General features: G+C 36.2%; 3 protein-coding genes across 7 annotated transcripts in view; 2 read left to right on the plus strand and 1 right to left on the minus strand.

The window, feature by feature from the left end:
- The first annotated feature begins 1,634 nt into the window (after positions 1-1,634).
- LOC144005236 (non-selective voltage-gated ion channel VDAC2-like) lies at positions 1,635-5,522 on the plus strand. Its single transcript, XM_077503270.1, has 9 exons — positions 1,635-1,783; positions 2,275-2,349; positions 2,438-2,487; positions 2,719-2,871; positions 2,952-3,004; positions 3,086-3,313; positions 3,459-3,609; positions 4,832-4,889; positions 4,972-5,522. The coding sequence occupies exons 2-9, from the start codon at positions 2,283-2,285 to the stop codon at positions 5,061-5,063; spliced, it is 852 nt and encodes a 283-aa protein (XP_077359396.1). The 5' UTR covers positions 1,635-1,783; positions 2,275-2,282; the 3' UTR covers positions 5,064-5,522.
- Positions 5,523-6,256: 734 nt separating this feature from the next.
- Positions 6,257-23,000, plus strand: part of LOC144005465 (uncharacterized) — a 237,300-nt gene continuing 220,556 nt past the window's right edge. For all 3 annotated transcript variants that reach the window (XM_077503672.1, XM_077503673.1, XM_077503671.1), the window contains exons 1-2: positions 6,257-6,478; positions 13,498-13,643. In XM_077503672.1, the coding sequence (XP_077359798.1) occupies positions 6,389-6,478; positions 13,498-13,643 (236 nt within the window). In that variant the 5' untranslated portion in view covers positions 6,257-6,388. The remainder of the gene's footprint in view (positions 6,479-13,497; positions 13,644-23,000) is intronic.
- LOC144005464 (catechol O-methyltransferase domain-containing protein 1-like) lies at positions 6,934-12,287 on the minus strand. 3 transcript variants are annotated; one of them, XM_077503670.1, is made up of 7 exons: positions 12,148-12,287; positions 10,374-10,501; positions 10,195-10,300; positions 8,600-8,718; positions 8,268-8,322; positions 7,302-7,435; positions 6,934-7,200 (listed from the first exon to the last, which is right to left on the minus strand). In XM_077503670.1, the coding sequence occupies exons 2-7, from the start codon at positions 10,476-10,478 to the stop codon at positions 7,048-7,050; spliced, it is 672 nt and encodes a 223-aa protein (XP_077359796.1). In that variant the 5' UTR covers positions 10,479-10,501; positions 12,148-12,287; the 3' UTR covers positions 6,934-7,047. The 3 variants fall into 3 exon arrangements, with proteins under 3 accessions (XP_077359796.1, XP_077359795.1, XP_077359794.1); XM_077503669.1 differs by having other exon boundaries at positions 7,302-7,384; positions 12,044-12,193; XM_077503668.1 differs by having other exon boundaries at positions 12,044-12,193.

Raw genomic sequence — 23,000 nt, forward strand, 5'->3', positions numbered from 1 at the left:
CAGATGAACAGCAGAGATAAAACAAAAAACAATCAAAATAGAAGAAAATCCCAATAACATAATCATTCAATTAATCATAACTTACATGTTCAAAAGGGAGTAGGAAGAAGTTAAAAACTTATCTAGTCCTACCCCTTTTACTAAATATATTTAAACATTTCATTATTAATACAATTTTTATTTACTAATTATTAAAAATAATAATAAAATAATAAATGATATATATATATTTTTGTAATAACTACCATTGCTTCAAGCATTCTCCTCAGTTCAGATGCATCAAAGACTTCCTTATGCTCTAGCATTTAAAAAAAACAAAAACAAATACGTCTTTGGGAGCATGGTAATGTTTAAAATAGAACGTAATTATACGTTTTGGGGAGCAAACATTTACATTTTAAAGGGGAAAGATGATTTGAGTTGTGAGCGTGGTCATGAACAAATCAGACTCGTATCTGAAGGTGCCACTTTATTCAGCCTCATTGCACAATGGATTCATTCTCCCCCCCAATCAGAATTCTACACATAACACAAGATAATGACTACATTGAAAATGTATTTAGAAAGCAAATCTCTGGATTCATTTTACAGGGTCTTTCATGTAAAATGAGTGCACAGAAAATAATGAAAGTCAATTAGTATTTTTTTTCGTTTTTTTTGTGTGTTTGTTTTGTTTTGTTTTTCAGAATTGCACGCTGGATCGGATCTTATGTTGTGCTGGAGCCATACGTGGTCCATATGCCACAGGTTTCCCCACCGAGGACATAGTATTACCGCTAGAACAGTTTCCTTTGGTTATTTAAGGGGTGTCTGTAATGTCTATATTAATTTATTCAAGTTTGTTTTTTTGTGTTTTGTTTTTTTGTTTTAAGGCAACATGCACACACAAGACTTTTTGTTTACAGTTGCGCAAAATTGTGTTTTGTGTGGGTGACACAATATGCTTTTTTTTTTTTTATTAAGTGTACTGATGATGTTGAGGAAATGACTTTTTCATGTTTGTTGTCCTGCATCAAGTGTGAAATGTAAGTGAATCTTCAGTTCATTAACAGCCTGTTTCTGGAAATCTATGTGTATGACTAGGGTGAGCCGTTTAGTACTTCAAACAAAAATGCTTTCATTGTCAAGAGACAAATGAGACGCATCATAAAATGTGCCAATTACAGCATGCAAGCTGTTCTTGTCAAATAGGATTTGTTGACGAAATATACTACGGGCATGTTAAGCAAGACTTCCGGAAACTGTTTAAATGCTTGTATTCTGAGCTGAAATTGAACAGTATTGTTTTTTTTTTACTTAATAAATAGGAAATCAAACAGAGAAAAGCAATTTTTGTTTTTTAGTCTGAGTAGTTTCTTCTCCAAAAATCCCCACATTTGATGCACTTTTAATCCAGGGGGGAAAAGTTACGACGACCCCGTTACCATAGCAATTTTGACTCCTTCCTATATGCCTGTTTATAATTAGTGAGAAATACGCATTTCAATTTGAAACATTGTGACTGAAAATGCCTTTCATCGCTGTACTTGATGTACAGAGCAAAAATAAGCCAATTATGTGGTTGAAAATAGCCATATACTAAACATGTTATCTTTCAATTTTAGTCAGGCACACTACGGGCAGTTTTAGGGGGCCTTACACCGCTGAGGTCAGCCGTGTCTCCTCCACAAGCCACAAAATCGTCCTGAACAGGCACCGGCGGCCGGCGTCTTCACACTTCACACTTTTTCCACTCTCCAAATTCAAGTCTACGGCGACCTTGTCAACAGTATAACATTTATCGGTGAGTTAGCGATCTCATAATTAATCGCGTTATTGCTTTCCAACTGTGATAAGTTAGTCTCGAGCGTCCTACTTGCTAGCTAGAAAACGCCCCTAGCTAGCAGCCTCCCTCTACAAGTACAACTTCCAACTAAAACAGTTCAGAAACTTTTTATTTTATTTTTTTTTAACACGAAGTACGACCTTATAAGATACGTTGCTGTTGAAATACCACCAACGTAATCATTATTAACCTTCACTAGGTAGTCGGCCTGTGTTCAGAAAAAAGGGACATTATTCCTAAAATGAAGTATATTTAACATGATTGAAAACCACTGTAACATTATTACCACTGGAAAACACTGTACCAATCATAAGAGTAATATATTGAAAATAAAAATTAAGAAATAGACTGTTCGTCAATAAAGGGAAAATCACTGAACCCAAGTGTCTGTTTTTAGCATTTTGTTTCTTTCCCTTCCGGGATTTATATTATTCCCCCCTCCCCTCCAGCAGGCATCATGGCAGTCCCTCCAGCCTATGCAGATTTGGGAAAATCAGCAAAGGACATCTTCAACAAGGGATATGGTAATAAAAAGTTTTTTTTTTAATTTTGTCAAATTTCTGTATTTCGTTTAAACCCACTTAATAAATAGCGTTGCCGTTGCACCTGCAGGTTTTGGACTGGTTAAGCTCGATGTCAAGACAAAGTCATCAAGTGGAGTGGTGAGTCGAAGATTTTACTGGAAATGGTTGCAAGACAGTAAATTTATATATTGGTGCCAATTTGGGGGTTCAAGAGAAAATGCAAAACAAACCAATTTAGCTTTTGCAAACTTACCTGACAATAGTATTTCCTGTAATTAACTTAAGGCCACTGTCATCAAGTCAATATGGCTGATATGAAATTATTGGAGAGGAATCATGTGAATTGACATCAAAATGCGTCCATGTTAGGAGTTCAAAACGTGTGGCTCGTCCAACGTGGATACCAGCAAGGTGACGGGAAGTCTGGAGACCAAGTACAGGTGGGCCGAATACGGGCTGACCTTCACCGAGAAGTGGACCACCGAGAACACGCTCGGCACGGAAATCTGCATCGAGGACCAGGTACGAACCGGATACTTCCTCTCAAGTGCGGAAAAATTGCCGAGTCGACTTAGTAATAACGCGAGAATCTTCTCGTTTAGATCACCAAAGGCCTGAAACTGAATTTTGACACCACGTTTTCACCAAACAGTGGGTATGTAACAACCAAAAAAAGTGAAGCGCTTTGAATACTTTCCGGATGCAGAGTAGAAAATGAAATGTGTATTTCCCGCAGAAAGAAGAGCGGCAAGATCAAGGCGGCCTACAAGCGTGAGTACCTGCACGCCGGTGTGGACGTGGACCTGGACTTCGCCGGCCCCACCCTCCACGGCGCGGCGGTGGCCGGCTACGAAGGCTGGCTGGCCGGCTACCAGATGAGCTTTGACACGGCCAAGTCCAGAATGCTCCAGAGCAACTTCGCCGTAGGCTACAAGACGGGAGACTTCCAACTACACACCAGCGTGTACGTCTTTGTAAAAGTGGGCAGGATGTGATGAAGAGTAGTGGCTCCAGGACGGAGCCCTGGGGAACGCCGGCTGGGAGCCGGGTTTAAAAAAAAAAAAAAAAAAAAAAAATGGAAGGTGTATTGTTTTTGTTTTGTTTTCCAGAAACAATGGTTGTGAATTTGCGGGCTCCATTTACCAGAAGGTAAACGACCAGCTGGAGACGGCCGTCAATTTGGCATGGGCGGCGGGCAGCAACGGAACTCGCTTTGGGATCGCCGCCAAATACCAGATGGACTCCAGCGCCTCCATATCCGTGAGGAACTTTTTGCATTACTCGATCAAATTGTTGTTTTTTAGTGTTAATTTCGTCAACGAAAACTAAACAAAAATCATTTCGTCGACATAAATTTTTCACAGGACTAAAACTAGACTAAAACCGTGACACGCCCCCTTTCAAATCTGCAGCTAGAAAGTACAACATGCACAAACGCATGTGACTGACAGGATGTGGATTCACGGTAAAGGTTAAAAAAAAAAAAAAAAAATTATAGTTAATTATTTATTTATTTGTTTGTTTATTTATTTTCGAGAAAAAAAATAAAATAAAAAAAATAAAAAAAAATTATTGTTATAACTTAAAGGGATACTTGACTTATTGAGCTATTTTCATCAGTAAAAAGTTAATATTTTGTCTATAATTAATGTGATAAATTCATTATTTTTCATGTACAATAATAATTTTTAAAAAGTAATTTTTCTACTTTCTGTTGACTGATGATGATGACATCACCTGTGTTGAGGAAGTAGGTAACGACCAATCACGGCTCAGTTTACTGACCAAACCCAGAAAACAGGTGAGTCACGATTGGCCGTAACCTACTTCCTCAGCACAGGTGATGTCATCATCAGTCGACAGCAAGTAGCAAAATTACTTTTTAAAAGGTATTTATTGTACATGAAAAATAATGAATTTATCAAATTCATTCTAGACAAAATATAAACTTTTCACTGCTGAAAATTGTTCAATGAATCAAGTGTCCCTGAATCCAACGTTCCAACAATAATGTTATAATGCGACCGCTAACTAATGCTGGCTAACTTGCTAGCTGGTAGCATGGAGCCATAGTAGCCACTGTGTCAAGTTTGTTGTCAAAAAAGATGAGAAATCTTTATGTGAAATAGTTTTAGATCTGAAATGTGCAACATTATATACAGGGGCCAAATTATTGTCCTAATACTAGACTCAAAACATTGACAGTTTTTGTTGACAACGGTAATAAAATGATAAAGACTAAAATGCCTGATTTATAGTCGACTAAATAAAAACAGGATACGGTTGACGAACTGATTTAAAAACTAACAAGCGTGACTTAAATTGGACAAAAAGTGAGATTCAATGTAGAAAATGGCAGATAAAATTAACACTACATATATTTCAAGCATGTTCATCATTATGATTTTGATTCAAAATGTTGTGTGTTGCTTTGAATTGTTTATTGTCAATATGATCAACTTTGTTTACGGTCTTCGGCCAGGCCAAGGTGAACAACGCCAGCTTGGTCGGAATCGGATACAGTCAGACTCTTCGGCCCGGTGAGAATTTATTTTTTGTTTTCTTTTATAATCACCTTTTTTTTATTTCCACCTGAGTCTTACAATATTTACCTGCTTGCAGGTATGAAACTCGTCCTGTCCGCACTTGTGGACGGGAAAAACATCAACGCCGGCGGTCACAAACTGGGCCTGGGGCTGGAGTTGGAGGCATGAGGGACCCATTTGGAGGGTGAATTATTTTAACCATATGGAATAAATGGGTGTGGGGGCGGCAAGGGGGGATCCCCCCCACGCCCCCTATTGTCGAGCACCGCTGAAAATGTCACCTCCTAGTCTCCTCTCACTTGTAAGTCACGACGAATCTATCATGAAGCTCCGCTACGATCCATCAAGTAAGAAAAACAAACAAAAACGTGCCTGCGCGATCATCGACAAAACAATATGGTGACCTAATAAAAAAATAAGTAAAATAAAATTGATGAACAATGTGGGACCCACAAATTTGGAACACTTGCTAGTCATCACAATTGCTTTACATACGAAACAATCTTCTCTGTTGGATTCTCTGTTGACAATCCAAGCGAGCGGCATGTAGAATGTACGTCAGAGCTGTTATTTTGCACACTGACCACCTTTATCAATTAAAGCTCTTCCTCTTTTGTTGTACAATGACTGTGTGGTGACATGTTTTTCTTAACATGGAAACACGTACAAAAAAAATCTCAACGTGTAAATAAAGAAATATGGTAAGTGGACAAACCCTCTAGTGGTACGCGAAAGAATTACTCCCTAAGGTTGAATTACATGTTTTATTTTCCCAAATTAAAAGTAGTTTACGGTGTCGGGGTCGCCTAACGAAACACGTCCCGCAACGGGATTAGCTGGAAATGATCCGGTTGACGTCAAATATTGGTTAAGAAAATATTAAAGATGTCATTTTAATAACAAAATGTAGGGACTGAAATTGTAAAAACGTCAATAAACCAAAGAATATAAACGCAACATATAATATATTGAATAAATAATAAAATAGATTGAATAAATAAGTACACAAAATAATTGCCTCAGATGTGAACAGCAAAAAAACAAAACACCAAAGCTTCTTTTTTTTTTCTTTTTGGGGGGGGGGGCACCAAACTGAAGCTAAAGTTAGCTCTGCTGTACTGACGTCACCGGTAAGCGCGAAGGTGCTTCAATCTATTATTACATGTATTTTTTTCGCTCTTAAGGTGGTATGCTTTTATATTTTTAGGTTTATTTCCGTTTTTACAATTTTAGTCCATAACTTATTTTGAACAATTGTAAACGGACAACTTCCGGACAATCCTGTAGCGCCAATCAGAGACCGACCGAGGGATATGTCCTTTCAATCATTTGGACCACCTGGCATGCGCACCTGACGACGATGGAGCCTTTCATGCCAGGGAGAGACCCACAACAACAGGCTCTCGTAAAGAATACTTTTTTTTTTTTTTTTTTTTTTAAATTTTTCTTTGGTCTGTTAATTATGGTTAGCAACAGAAGTTTATAAATCTTGAATGCTTCATATGAAGAGAAATGAGGGTCGGTGTCAACGTAGACGTCAGAAACGACCGGCATCGACATTACAGTTCCCATCGAGTTGCCAGGTAAGAGATTACCTCTCAGGTGTTTTTAATTTATTGTAGGCTACATAAAAAAACAACAAAAAACATATATATATATATACACACACACACATTATGAATAAGTCACTGCAACGCTGACTTTTTTTTTTTTTTTTTTTTTTTTTTTTTTGGGAAAGGGGCAAACCTAAATTGAGGCTACAATCAAATCTTGCTAGCAGTTTGAAAACTGGTAACGGCAGGATTTTTTTTCCCGCCCTCAAACATCAATGTTTATTCGTTGAACAGTTGAAAAGCATTGCATTTTGGATTGTTGTAATTTATTTGATTTTGTGAGGATTGTTTTGATATCAAATGTGATGGAATGTCTTTTGACGACGATACCAATTGGTTTGTCTGATAATCACAGGATAATATACAATATGCCGTGGAAAGGAAACATTTGCATTGCTGAAATGCCCGGATGTTTGCAAGAACAATCGTGTATAGAGCAGTTTTATTTATATACATTGGAATGTTTGTAAATATTGTTTATTGTTTGTGAGTAAAAACCAAAGAGCACATGGTCGCCCCCTGGTGGCCCTGCCACCTCCCTACAACTTGAAGGCCAGCGTGAGTCCGTCGCCGACGGTGAGCATGCTGAGGCTGACGCGAGCGTCCCGGTGCAGCTTCTTGTTGAGCCTGTCGATGGCCAGCGTGTCCAGGTCGTCCGCGGCGGGTTGCAGCACCCGGCCGCCCCACAGCACCTGTTGCGCGCGCAAAAAAAAAAATAATAATAATAATATGAGCGCAAATGTCAACAACATTGAACGTAAGTGTTGTTGGGAAGGGCGAAACAAAAACTTGCGTTGTCAATGGCAATGATGCCGCCTTTCCTGATGAGCTGCAGAGACTTTTCGTAGTACGGATCGTAGTTGACTTTCTCGGCGTCTATAAACACAAAGTCAAACGTCTCGGCCTCGCCGGCAGCCAAAAGCGCCTCTGGAGGAGGAATAATAATAATACAATAATAATAATACAATACTAATAATACATTAATAATTAATAATTATAATAACATAATAATAATAATGCAAAAATCATAATATAATAAATAATACAAAAATCATAATACAATAAATAATACTACAAAATAATACTTAAAAAATAATACAAAAATGATAATACAATAATACAAAAATAATAATGCAACATAATACAAAATAATAAAAAAGATCATGCAATAATGATACAAAAATGATAAAAAAAAATAATACAAAAAAAAACCTAGCAATCTAAATATAGTAAAAATAAGACTTAAAAATCTAATAATAATCACAAGATGTCTTAAGCGAATGGTGGTACCTTGATTTTACTAGTTGAATTTGTTCCACCATCATGTTTGTAACTCAAATTGCTCTTACATCAAATCATCGTTCCCCATTGAAATGAATAGAAGTTAGATTAATTCGTTCCCGCCCTTCAAAACTGACAAAAAATATCACTGGAGAGGATCGTACAAAATAAAACCTACAGTAATGACACAATAAGCTCGCGTTCTTAATATCCCGGCGCGCTAGCTTGGCAAAGCATTAATGATGTCATCATGCCTCCACTCGCATAACTGCTACTAAAAAATGTGTCCAGACAAACATGAGCCGAAGACAACACAAACTTCAGGTACAGCGATGGGGAAGATAATGGTTATAAATACATAATTGTACACAGAAGATGACTGCTTTTTGACATAGTAACAAGTCAATTTATTAGCCAGGCCCTCCAATCGTCATGTAAACGACATCATGCATGAATTGATGTGCACTGTAAAGTTTACCAAGTGTGTCCAATGCTGGCTGAATGCGGAGATCAATTTTCTTCTCCACTCCTGCCTGGCAAGAAAGTCGTGAAAAATATGTGCTCAACAACTTGCAATACAATTAGGAGGCAATGTGTTTGACCGCAAATGAATTCACTTTCGAAAAAAAAAAAAAAGACAAAACAATACAAACTAAGTTACAAAAAAAGAAAAAGATGGAGCTTAGTTCCCAAGATGGCGGTCTTCACCTTCCGCCAAAACATCCCAGAAAGGTACCTTGAAAGATATCCCAAAGACTACCACACCGGCCAGTATTCATTTTGATTTTCATTTTTTTTCTCCTTTCGTACCTCTTTCCAGAAGGGTTTTCCCATGTCGGCATATTTCTCGTTGATGTCGCATGCCACCACCACGCCGTCGTCGGGCAACGCCAGCGCCATGCTCAGCGTGTTGTAACCCGTGTACACTCCTGCACACAAAAAAACAAAAACAAAATACACTTCAAGCTTATTCATACAAATACATTCAAGCACTTATTGCAGGTTTCTGGCTGGCAAAAAAAAAAGAACAGAAATGATGGTAAAAAATGTTTTATTTTTGTGTTTTGTTAGGTTTTTATTTTGATTCCCTTAAAAAAATGAACCCAGCAGAATAAATGGTTGAGTGGGCTAAATTTGAGAATAAAGTTGACATTTTAAAAAGTTTACAATCGCTATTATCAGAATTTATTTATTTATTTAATTTTTTTTAAGGATGAAGTCCAATAGTACATTAAGTTTTTTTTTGTTTTTTAAAAGATATTTTTACTCAAATTAGAATTGTATTGGAATAAAATAAACCACATACTAAAACACTTCATTTATAACATGAACAGTTTGAATTTTGTACAAATATGCATTCATTAAATATAAGTTAAGAAATTTATTAATATATTATTGATTATATTATTGAATTTCTAGTTAATGCATGCAGATTTTTTTTTATTTTTTTAAAGAATGAAGTCAATATCCATCCATCCATCCATTTTCTTGACCGCTTATTCCTCACAAGGGTCGCGGGGGCTGCTGGCGCCTATCTCAGCTGGCTCTGGGCAGTAGGCAGGGGACACCCTGGACTGGTTGCCAGCCAATCGCAGGGCATGAAGTCAATAGTACATGGAAAAAAAAGTTGTAATTTTTCCAATAATGAAGTTGGTATCATGAGATTTTTTAAAGCTATTTTTACTCGAATCAGATTTTTTTTTTTTCTCACATAAACACTTCATTTATAACATGAACAGTTTGAATTTTGTGCAAGTAAATATGCATTAATTATAAAGATAAGTTAAGGAATTTATTACCGTAATTTATTATAATATTAAATTATATATTATATTATATATGTATATAATAAATACAATTAAATTATTAATAATGTTATTGAATTTCTAATTAATGCAGGCAGATTTTTTTTAACGGATGAAGTCAATAGTACATGGGGGAAAAATATTGTAATTTTTCCGACAATGAAGTTGGTATTACGAGATTTTTTATTTATTTTTTTAAAAGGTATTTTTATTCAAATCAGAATATTTTTTTCCCCACACTCACTTCATTTATAACATCAACAGTTTGAATTTTGTGCAAGTAAATATGTATTAATTAAAAAGATAAGTAAAGAAATTTATTAATTTATTGATTATAATAAATTATATATGTATATAATAAATACAATTAAATATTAATGTATTATTGAATTTCTAATTAATGCATGCAGATTTTAGAACATGAACAGTTTGAATTTTGTTCAAGTAAATATGACAAGAAAATTTAATTTTCGGTGGCTAACGTGAATGGTGGATGCAACAGCACCACCTGCCGGTTGCAGCCAAGCATTGCACCCCCCCCCCCCCCCCTTTTTTTTTTTGTGCCAGAAGTTTTTTCCGAACAACAACCCGTGACGTTACCGATCTCGATGACCTTCTTGGACTTGATGAGTCGCGCCAAATTGGCCATGAACTGCGACTGCTCGCACGAGACCATCATGGCGTTCCCGTCGTGCTCAAGTGTCCTCTGATGTGAAAAAAATGCAAATGCATGCATTTTTTTTATTTATTATTATTGAATTATTGAATAGGTACGTTACCAGTCTGAGCTTGGCCAAGGCGGGATGCTCCCTCATGGAGTGCCGCAGGACGTACTGCATCAGCGGGTTGTGTTGCTCCTTGCCGTGACTTTTGGACAAATTCATGATGAAAGTTTTCCTTTTCTGTCCTGTAGGAAAGACGCGATGGCGTTGTTTTCTTTATTGCAATGGTGCAGCTCAAGTGGACTTTGCACACGTTTATTAGGTTAGGTAACCTCTAGTCAGCACGTTTTTATATAACGTGGAATGTTCAACCAGTCATATAGGCCATTACTCAAACATTTCAATTGACTGCAATTCTGTATTTTATTTGCGCCTTTTAATTTTTCTTGTTTTACTTTAAGTATGTTGAATTGTACAGTACATTTACGCATTTGACATTCATTGCTTCACCTATTTATAGTCATCTAGATCTGTTTGAATTTGACATACACGAGTACTTGAGTATAGCGTATCCTATGCGGCTACTTTTCAATATTTTAAGTACAGTACAAATGTAAACAAATGAATATTAGACTTTTAAAATAAAAATTGCCATGTTTCTTTAAACTCGCAACTTTTCACGTTAAAAAAAACAACAACTTCTACTTAAGTAGGTTTTACCCCAAGCATTAGTTTGCTTCATTTTAGAGATACTTTGACAGTTTGACTCATTGAACGATTTTCAGCAGTTAACAGTTCACATTTTGTCCAGAATTAATTCGATAACTTATTTTTTATGTACAATTAATACCTCTAAAAACAATTTTTCCCTCTTGCTGTCGACTGATGATATCACCTGTGCTGAGGAAGCAGGTAATGACCAATCATGACTCACCTGTTTTCTGGGGTTGGTCTGCAAACTGAGCCGTGATTGGTTGTTACCTACTTCCTCAGCACAAGTGATCTTCATCAGTCGACAGCAAGTAGAAAAAACACTTTTTAAAGGTATTAATTGTACATGAAAAATGACATTACCACATTAATTATAGACAAAATATTACATTTTTACTGCTGAAAATGGCTCAATGAGTCAAGTATCCCTTTAAATTCAAGCCATATTGTATGAATAAATATGCACAAATATCTATGTTCCGAAATATTAATCTGTTGTCAAATTAAACTGTTTTGTTAGTTCATCTAAACATTCAAATATATTTGACACTATATATTTGTTTTCTATTTGTTTATCGTACTTGGCTTCATTTTAAATTCAAGCCATTAAAATTATTGTATGTAGTTTGTATATTTTAGTACTTTATCAGTCCATATTCAATTAAATATATCAAATGTATGTTTTATTTGACATATTGTGCAGGACTATATTTTATTATTGAGATTTCATTTATATTTTTAATGAAATCTATTTGCATAGTTGAAATCACCTGTAACTCCTCCCTCCCAAACACCACAAATGGTATCTCCCACTCATCTCCATTCATTCTAATGACAAATATCTTAAAACCGGTGCAACGTTACTTCAATTGTTTTTAAGATTCTGATTCAACAGTTGGATAAAAAAAAAAAAAAAAGTTGTGAACTTACTCGTTAGCAACAGTATACTGCATATAAATAACACGTTGCTACAAATGAAGGTAAATTATGTAGGGCAACAATTTAACTGGCAAGTGCCCTAGATCGCTCGGAATCGTGATATTTAAAAATGAATACAAAAACAAGTGTCGTCCTACCGAACAAATATCCCGCGATAAAAACAAGTCCTAGCGTGAGCGTCCCAATCAGTGCTTCTTTCGACACGTCGCGGAAGGCCATGTCGAGACAGACGACCACTTACAAGTTTTGACAATAGACTGGCCCGGCTGCGCCAAGTTCCGCGACCCTTCACCGAAATGACGTCACAGGACCGTAAAACGCGAGTAGAGTCGTATGACAGTGACGTCACCACTTCTACAGACCGTGCTACGCATGCGCGGCTTATCGACACTGGACGCGGACGAGTGACGTCATTAGCAGATCTGTAACTAGCTTGGCACCGCTTTCGAAGTAGACGTCTTTATTTTTGTTTTGACTAAAGCCGACTTTATGACATCTCACGCTGCGTTAGAACTGTAACGAATTGAAGAAAATAACGTTATGTTAAAAAGCAGGACAATACTTGAGGTTTTGAAGGAAAAAAAAAAAAAAAAAGATCGGGTCAGGATTAGTCCCCGAAAGACGCACAAAATGGCTGAAAGCATTCTTTATCGTAATGATGATTTAAAAAGAAGAAAAAAGTTAGCAAACCTCTCCTTCGTGTGCTCCGGGCTTTGCTCCCCTTCTTTTCTGCTGGCAATGCCAACCTGAAAACCTTTGACTGCGCTGTCACATGACCTCTCGGAAGCTCATCCTTAATTCAAAGCCCCAGCACAATCGTTCCATAATATGACCATAATTTATTTATTGTTGTTGTTGTTATTGATATGATCACCTATATGGTATTGGTATATTGTTTTGTATAATGACAAATTTCCTGTAAGAATAATATTAAGTGACGTTTGTGTTGTTGTAGTACAAGTTCTCAAACAGAAGAGGGCAGTGTTATCCTATCTAAAATGGCGGTCCTGAATTCCATGTCAGAAAGTCAACGCTAAACAAATACTAGAGGGGGAAAAATACACAAATTTGGGGGTTGGGTGGGGGAGGGGGGTAATCCAATAATAGTGAATAAAAAAACGTATAAGAGAAAAAAAGGCAATAATATTAAGTGGTGTTTGTAATGTAGTAGAAGTTCACAAACAGAAGAGGGCAGTGTTGTCTTATCTAAAATGGATAGTCAACGCTAAAAAAAAAATACTAGAGGGGGAAAAAAAAATACACAAATGGGGGTGGGGGGTATCCAATAATAGTGGATGAAAATCTTGTAAGAGAGGGAAAAAAAATAGTCGAAGTCCATTTCATTTTAATTTGTTGTTTATTATTTATATATATATATATATATATATATATATATATATATATATATATATATATATATATATATATATATATATATGTGTATGTATGTATATGTATATATATATATATATATATATGTATATATATATATATATATATATATATATATATATATCTATCATTAAATAAATAAATAAATAAAAGTCCAAAATGATGATAACGTGATGTTGTTTTCTTCTTCACTTCCCAGGTTGTCCATACAAGAAGATGTCCACTTGCCTCCTCAGGTTACCTGCATGACGTCACCAAAGTGCGGCGCTATCCTCAGGTTGAGCCTCTCGCCGTAGTGAGCCACCCTGCGGAGAAATTTGCTCCCTACCACTGGGGGATGTTCCGGTATGTGGGGAGCATTTTTTTTTTTTTTTTTTTGAATTTCAAGAGCCTCTGTTTTTATAAGCTCACATTTTTGCTACTTTGACACATGTGAACCTTCACTGTTTCTTTCACTGTTTAAAAACAAAAAACAAACAAACAAAAACACTGTATTGTCTTAAAAACATAATGAGAGTGGTGATAGCTGTCCCTGCCATATGTGAGGGCATTGCAGTACCTTAACCGCTATAAATTTCTTTTCCCACTTCACTTACAAATGCCAAAGAAAAAGCAAAATGCGTGGCCGGATTTTGATGCCTGCTCAAAAAATTAGGCCCCAGATGTCACTCCACATTTGTACGCGAGCCCCGAGTCCGTTTTTTTTTTTTTTTCCCCTCTCTGAGTCCCCAATTGTACCCAACGTGTGTGGCATCCGACTTTCATCCCTGTTAACTCCCACACATGCTCTCTTCTCATCTTCATTATAAAAAGCAAGCAGCGTCAAAAAGTTTTTTGAAAGGTCTGGATGTGACGAGCGCCCGTCAGTCACTCCCAAAATGAAATGTCATGTAAGTATCGGGCCTTTCGGTCTCTCCCCATCTGTGCTTGAGTGACGGATGAGCGAGCCATCCGACTCCGATTGCAGAGTGGCGCCTGACAGTTTGATTTGACAGTGCTCTTCAAAGCAAATATAGTCCTTGTTCCTGACACTTGTATCAGCCTGACAAGAGGGGAAATGTGGAGGAGGGGGTGGACCAAAAAAAAAAAAAAGACATTCATGTACATTCACATCAGTGCAAAATCATGAAACTACTTCTTCTTGAGTGATGGGCAGTTTTATATCTTATTCATTTCAATATGTGGCCAGAACTCATCCATATTTAATGGAAATTCAATGGTTTAACATGTGCAATGGCAGGAAAAAAAAAAACTGGTAGAGATAGACCGATATATTTTCTTTTCAGGGCCGATACTGATACCGATTGTTAGTTATACAAATTATTAAATACAAACTCCAGCTCTTTTTTTTTTTTTTTATTTTATTTTAAAGCATATGTTTATTGAGCAACTTTTAGGGTGAGTAAAATATTGTTTTTTTTTTTTTGTTAGTTTTTTTTTTAAGTAGCATGTTTTCAAAAGTTAAATAAAAAACAAAAACAATTGTTTTCTACACAAAACAAAGTATTCCAAAATGTCAACAATATCTGAAGTATTACATTTTTACTTATCGTAGTTTTTAATTTCAAACAAAAACAGAAGGTACAGAGGTCACAGGGTCAGCAGCATCTCTGAAAATGTAATTAAAAAGAAATAAATAAATATAAATTAGTTCACTGAAGTTAACATAAAAAAAAAAAAGAGGATCTACTATCGGCCATGTGATTCTTCAAAATGGCCGATGCCAGTATTCGTCAAAATGTTGAATATCGACGCCGATAATCGGTCTATCTCTAAACACTGACAGAAAGTCCACAAATGTTAAAAAAAAAAAAAAAAAAAAGATGCCACTACAAGGATTATACAGTGAAAGACCCTCAAAAGTGAATTTGGGGATTTTTTTCTAAATACATTATACAAGATAATTGCTGCAATAGACTGACAGCGCTCAATTTTCATTGTTCATCCAAAAGCTGTGCAATAAAATAACAATGTTGAATAGAAGGGAGGAGCTTTGTCCAGCTACAGTCGTTTCTAATACAAAAAAAAAATATGTTTTTGCTGCCATCCTGTGGTCACTATGGGTAATTACGAACGGGATTTTCTTGATTTGCTCGGCTAGGGACTGAATCCTGCCACAAATGGCAAAAATTCACCAGTAAAGGGTTGCTGTAGCATATCAACCAACATCCTCAGTTGATTTCATGTGTGTATTTTTTTGTCAGAAAATTGAATTTTTTGTACACATCAAGCTAACATCAATTAATGAAGATGATGTGTTTCCCGCCATTAGCCACTAAATACGCTTGTAACAAGTGCTTAATATGCGACGCATGGAGCTAAATGATTCATGGCAACCTTTTTACATAATTTATAAATTAATAGCAACCCGTTGGCTTGGAATTTATGAGTAGTGAAAACGCCTCGATTGCCGCCATCATGGTGATATAGTCATTAACATGTGAAGTCGCCGTTGCTTACCGGGCAATAATGCGAAGGCAACCACGGATGATGTGCGCGTTTAAAAGCGGGGAAGGTCTCAATATGCATTTGCACCAACAACTTAACGGGAGTGGGCTGGGGGGGTGTTGTTATCGGACTTGTCACATGTTGTGGCTAATCACTCGGAGTGCCGTTAAGATGGGCGCAAACACGTTTCCACCCTCTCAGCCGCGGGGCGTCTTCAGTCGAAGCGTTTTGTCGTGCTCATCGCAAACCACCAGAATGAGAGCGTCAAAATGTAGTCGAGCAGTAAGAAGACTTGAGCAAATCAACTTTTGATATTTGCCAACAATAGTCCATATCAGTACTTCCTGGTGGCTAAAAGCAAGTGAGTAGTTGTATTAATTACAATACTAATTTGCACTAGATCATAAATATAAAGCAAGTAAAAGGCTGCAAGAGTGCACTCGACTTGATGGGGATGACTTGGAAAGGGAAAATTCTATGTTCTATGGAGTTTTTCGAACACAACTCGTGTTTTTATGCAATTAACTGGATAGTTTATGGATGGGCAACTTCAGTGATTTAATTTTTCATCAATGGTACTCGGCCAGTTCCTAGCCAGATGTATGACGAAAATGCCATTTGAAATATGGACAAAATATGTGCTGGCCTGTAAATAGTGAAAATATAATTGTCACCCATTGAAAGGTATAAGGAAGATTGAGAAAGGAAAAAAAAATGTTTTTCTGTAAACCCCATTGATTAAAAAAAATAAAAATAAAAATCTGCTAAACCTCCAATCTGCATTTTCAATGAAAAGTAGGGGTAGACTCATACAAAAAAAGTCTATTAAAAAAAAAAAGTTTTGGGATTTTTTTTTTTTTTTTTTTTACATTTACATTTTTTTTTACAATTTACATTTTTTTACAATTACATTTTGTAATTTTTTTCCAAAATTTATTTTTTAAATTAATCATGGGCCAAAGTTTGGTTTCCTAACTTTACGTAAACCAAAGACTGCCAAAACATTTTTTACTTTTGTACTTTAGTACATTTAATAGTTTCTACATTATTGTTATTGTTATTATTATTATTATTATTATTATAATAAAGGAGTTGCATCAGTGATATTTTTACACAAAATACTTGTATGGAAGTAGAGCATATGCCTACTTTTGCAACCTCAGCTGTAAAAAAGTTACTTAACCTGTGCAGTTTTGTAACTGCAAGTCAACGAGCCTTCAACTTGAGTAGCGACGCAACGGCGCCACCTACAGCCAACTGTCAGTCATTCCATTGCTTTTACAACTCCGAATTTTGCCACTCGCTTGAAAAAAAACCTTGAGAAATCTTGAGTGAGCTTTTATTTTCCAGATGAGCAACATGTCAAGGAATGAGTTCACAACAAAATGAAATGCAAATGGTTTTGCACCGATGCCCGTTCAAGCGAAAGATGACGCTCGTGACCTCACGTTGACACTCGAGCGGCCCGGGGGTCAGGCCGAACCAAATCATGTTTACGAGCCCGATGTATTCTTAGCGCGGACGGTTAATTGGCGTTGGCCGCCAGCGCATCGCAAACAAAGGGTCTCGTCTTGGCTAATGGCCCCCGAGGCTTCGGCCGCTATCTATTGATCTGCCGTCACCCAATTTCAACGTGACTTATGCCCCCTTTCTTAATTCCCATTACTGTGCACACTGAAGCCTTATCTCCGTGGAAACAATGAGCTTCTTGTCACTGTGGAGGGGGTTCAAGAAAAAATATGAGCGCCAGCGCAAACTCGTGACTCCTCGCCGCTCGCTGACCTCCGCTAGGGTAATGCTAAGCGCTCGCATCAGAAAATTGCATCTCATCTTTTTTTTTTTTCTTTCTCCATAAAAAAATGCAAGCCATAAAAATGTCATGGCGATGACTCGGCTTCGCCTTCCTTTCAATTATGTTTCCTCTTCTCTTTTCCTACAAAGAAGTAATAAAGCCATAAATTGGCGAGCGGGGCAGACGGTACGGACATTCTGCAATGGAAGGTGCCGTAAAGCGCCAGCAAAGTCAATAAATAAGGATTTACACTTGTTTAACATCAGCACGCTGCCGTAAATCACTTGCAAAAAAAAAAAAAAAAAAAAAAAGTTAAACGGGGGCCGAAGATTCTTTGTCCCCCTAAGCCGAGACTTTTTGTGTTTTCAACATACATACATAATTTGCATAAAAACTGCAAGGTCACCATTAACCCGCCTGACGTATTGTGGGGTTAAACCGACTTACTAAAAAAATAAATAAATAAATAAATAATTATTAAATATATATATACATTTAAAAATATGAACAAACTTGCCGAATTGAGGGCATAGTCTTACTGCCAAATCAGTTACTGAATCATAATTTGTTTGTGCACTGCAGATTTGAAATGTTCTGGTTTTGAAAAAAGATTTATTTATTTATTTATTTATTTATTTATTTATTTATTTTTTACCCAAAAACAAAAAATTCTGATTAATCGACATTAATTAAATAAATGGTAGTTATGGCTTTGCCATACAGAGTTTCAAAACTATTTTTTAAAAATGAAATAATTCATTAGATTTTGCAGGATGGAATTTGTTTTGCGGGATATTTTTTAGTACAGTATCTGATCTTTTTTTTTTTTTCTTAGTGGAAATGAAAAGCTACATGATTGCCATTTTAAAATGTTTATTTTCTATTTTATTTTGGATTAACCTGATTTATTAAAAAAAAAAAAAAAACAAAGAAAATATAATTTAAAAAATGAATAAAATTTTTAATGACTAAAGTTGCAATTGTGGAACTTGAACAATTTTTATCATCTAAAATTTTTTGGGGTTGAATATAGTAGAGCCTGCATATTTGCAATTTGCACCTGCGGTCTCATTTTTTTTTTTTCCAGTATTTTTTTTTAAAGTTTTAAGAGTCTTTTTTTGGGGGGGGGCTAACCCCAAATGCATTTCAATGAGCAGTTGTACATGGATTTTCACTATTCACGGGGCAGCCTGATCCCTAGCCAGTGTACTTTTATTTTTCTAGATAAATGTCCCCACCCCCCCTCCCCCATTTTGACCATGTCACGTTGTTTAAACATTTTTGATGTTGTAAAGAAACAGAAGAAGAGTTCAAAATCCAATTCTAGAACAGCTAGAACCGTAACGTTCATACGCTAGCCTAATAGTGTAATTGCTTACTGGCACAATATGAAAAAGTAGCAATGTGCTTGCTACAAATATTATTTTTTGTGAATGTTGCTGTCGATTCTCGGTCATCCAGGTCATGTTCATCTGCAAAGTTTGAATTGAGGGCAACTGGATTTATTGTTTGTCACATTTGTTGTGTTCTTTCTTGTTTGCCGCAAATGTTCAAAAATGAGGCAGGCGGTCACGCTATTAAGCTAACGATATGCTCAATTTCATGTTTTTTTTAAATTTTTCTTAGTAAAGTACAGTTGCCCCACTTATCTCATTTGCAACCATGATGCCACGTGGCCTAGTTAGCCCATCAAAAAAAAAGAAAAAAAAAAAAAAAAAAAGAATCCTTGTTCCCTTTTGGCTTCCTCAGCCAAAAAAAACTCGTGACTTGGTCCAAGGGAAGACATCCATCTTTCTTCTCTGGACTAGTATTTAATATCATAAACGTGTTGAAAATCTGCTGGTTAAAGTGTTCATTGTTTGGGGAAATCCCGGCGAGTGCGTGTCGCTCGTATCGCGTCCAAATGTTGGAACAAAGACGCGTTGAGCTCGCTGGAACTCAACCCGCCGCTCAGCGTCTCCGGGTTCACGACCCCCGCAGCTATGATAAATGTCAAGCGCGACAATGTGCCAGCGCCGGCCAATCATCTCGTTATTGAGCGGGAAGGCGTGAAGGGGCGGGGCCTGTAATGTGACTCTAAATGCTACATTACAGCCGATTTATCTGGCTGAGCATGTGGGCCGGTTATTCCGGATCATGCCGACATTCGGCCGCCTGTCACATTCGGCTCGTCAATCGCTGGGGTGGGAACCTCACGAGACGATATGCCATACAAGGCACACTAACGATTATCTCACGATATGACGATGCCGCAATTATCGATATGGACAAGCCATCTATATTTCAAACAGCCTTAGCTGTCACAAAGCGCTTTAGAGAAACACAACAAAACAAACATAACAAAATAGAATTCAAAATTTAACTCATTCAAACCCAAAAACGTATAAATACTTTTTTTTTTTTTAATGCAAAAGCAAACTGGTTTTGTTGCAGCTTCTGACATGAAGAGGTGGCTTGAAGCAATGGCAGTTATTGCAAAAAAATGGCCAGCAGGTGGCAGCAGAGTATAAGAGATCAACCAGGGCCATGTTGCAACAAGCTCTTTTTGCCAATATTGAATAATGATGAAATTTAGCTCTATTCTAATGCTAATTGCTGCAAAACAGAAACTGATACAAATATACTTTTTTTTTTTTCTGATGAAAGAAGGGACTCTAATCTTTCTTTTGGTAGGTTCCATCTTTTTACATAGATCAGTCAAAATCCAGTGAAACAGCCAGGAGCAAAGGGCGTTGCTTCAAGTGAAAATGGCTGGAATTGAATGAGTTGAATACAAAAATAAATATCAGTGGAAATGGAAAAGTAAAGATGATTACAAAAATAAAAATGACTCAGAAAATAAATAAAATCTAAAAATAAATGCAAAAATAAATATATTTAAATGTAAATAAATAACTAAAAAGGCGCTCTTTCATATATATTTATTTCATGCTGCAGATAACGTTACAGCCAAAAGCAGCAAAGCTGACAAATTCTCATTCAAGTCAAGATCACAATCCGGTGGAAAATCTTCGAATGGCTCACAATAAAAAAAAATGAGACTCACCAGTGCTGTTCATTCATTCAGCTCACTTTCTAGCTTCACTTGATCCACCATAATCGACGATAAAACTACGTACTCAAGACATAAACACTTTCTGTCAGCAAATTTGTCTTTCTTAAACACCGTTATGCAACATGTCAGTTACATAGTCAATTTTCATTTTATAAACGGACGCAATTTTTTTGTGTAACTTTGCAAAAAATAAATAAATTAATTAAATTATTTAAATATTAAATCCAATTAATTCAAGATTAATATTCGAAACATAAATGTTTTCAAACATTTTTCATATGAGTCACTTGCTGGCAGGGTAATTATAGTTTTGCAATTTTCATATTAGTTTTTTTTTTTTTTTTTTTTCGTTTTGAGTTTTTTTTAAATTTCGTTTTGAGTTTTTTTTTTTATGTAGTTTGTTTTCAGGGTGGTTTTGTTAGTTTTTATTAGTTTATTTAATAAATACTTGGTTTTAGTTCAGTTTTAGTTAGTTTCAGTATTAGTTTTAGTAAAAAAAAAAAGTGTATTGCGTGTGTGCAGTATTTAAAAAATAAAAAATAAAACGGCATGGGAGTGACATCATCTTTTGGTGCTTTTCGATTGGCTGCTGCTCGATGACATCACTTCTGTGTGACACACTTTTAAATGTCCTTATTCCATTTAATATCAAAATAAATCGACTTAAAATTACATTTAAAATCATCCCCAAAGGCTCATGCATTAAAATAAAAATTATTTGCCAAACAATAAAATTAAGAACATTTTTGCAATAATTATAGTTTTAGTAAGTTTTGTAAACATAAAATGTAGTTTGTTAGTTTTTTTATTTTATTTTTTATTTTTTATTTTTTTAAGCATTTTCGTTTTACTTGATTTCGTTTTTACTTGATTTCGTTAACCAAATTTTTTGAATTTTAGTTTTAGTTGGTAATAACATTGGTAATCACACCACTATTTGCCTATATTACACTGCCCCTAGGTGGCCAAGGCACACATTACAACAGGACCAGCACAATGTCCATTGAATCGATATGCAATTAAATATATATATTTAAATAAATGAACTACATATTTGTTTTACTTTATGTCATCGCATTATTTTGTTTTTCTTAGAAATTTATAGAGTGCTATTTTGCAAAAAAAAAATTGCAAAAAAATTGTTGTTGCTTTTTTGTGTACGTTGGCATTTCTGTTCATTTCAATGGGGAAACAACATTTTAATAAAATGTAAAATTAATAAATGAACAGCAAAGTTTCATAAAGAAAACCTGTAAAATGTCACATCACTTTGAACGGTGTTTGCGTCACCTCAAAAAGCCAAATGTGTTTTTCTGCTGCAAACATGTTGTTGTGGCAAACTGAATCTTTTGTTTGCCTGCTATCGTCGCCATGCAATATAATATCGCCCTGCCAGCTCTCACGCTCAGCTGTTCACTTGTTGGAGTGCGATGCAGAGTTTGTTGACAGACGTTCATTATGTCGCCGGGTCGGATTTGGACCCACTCGATGACAGCAATTAAAGCATTCGATCCCGCCGCACGTTAAAATAGTCCAGCGCTGTTTGTTGCCTTTATCTTGACCTTCCGTAACCCCCACCAGAACTCTGACTTCTTTTTTTTACACCCCCTTGACCTTTCTTTGACCTTATTACATCACCTGCCTTAAAACTAACTAGAATAATAGCAAAAATGTCCTTCGTTTTGGTCTTTGGTAATTAATTTAATGCATGAGCCTTTGAGGGATGATTTTAAATATGATTTTCAGTAGATTTATTTTTTATATGAACTGGAATAATTACATTTGAAAGTGTGTCACACAGAAGATACTGCATTAAAACAGTGGTATCGGTGAGTACTAACAAGTAACATGCCGATACCATTATTTCCAATGCTAATATAGGACTTTGGATGCAGAATCATGTGTCTTGCTCGTGCACGACGTTCACTGATATGTGCATGCCGATCTAAGATATCCTATTGGCCCTTGAATGCTCTGAACCAATGGCAGAACAGCTTTTTCATGCTGAGAAAGAGAAACCTTAGGTATCGGTATGGTATCGGCATCGGCCAATACTGCAAAGCTGGATATCGGAATCGGTGTCGGGAGCCAAAAAACAGTATCGGAACAACACTACTAACAACAAAACTTGAAAGTGACACAAATTCCAATCTCTTCCTTCTTGACCTCTCGCAGGTCATGTGTGTGCGTGAAAGGTATTTATGATGCTTTACAACTGTCCAAGCATGGGAGAAGCGTATATCACACCGCCGGGAAATGCGAAAGGCTGACTCCTATGTATAGCCAGATGGCTTTTATTTTGGTTGAGGGGGTCATTTTGCCTTTAGGACAGACCACACCCACCAGTCTGTCAAGTCTTGCTAGGCAGGTGCGAAGACGCTATTGACAGCGACTAAACACATGCTGA

The sequence above is a fragment of the Festucalex cinctus genome, chromosome 17 (genome assembly GCF_051991245.1).
Source record: "Festucalex cinctus isolate MCC-2025b chromosome 17, RoL_Fcin_1.0, whole genome shotgun sequence".
Taxonomy (NCBI): Eukaryota; Metazoa; Chordata; class Actinopteri; order Syngnathiformes; family Syngnathidae; genus Festucalex; species Festucalex cinctus.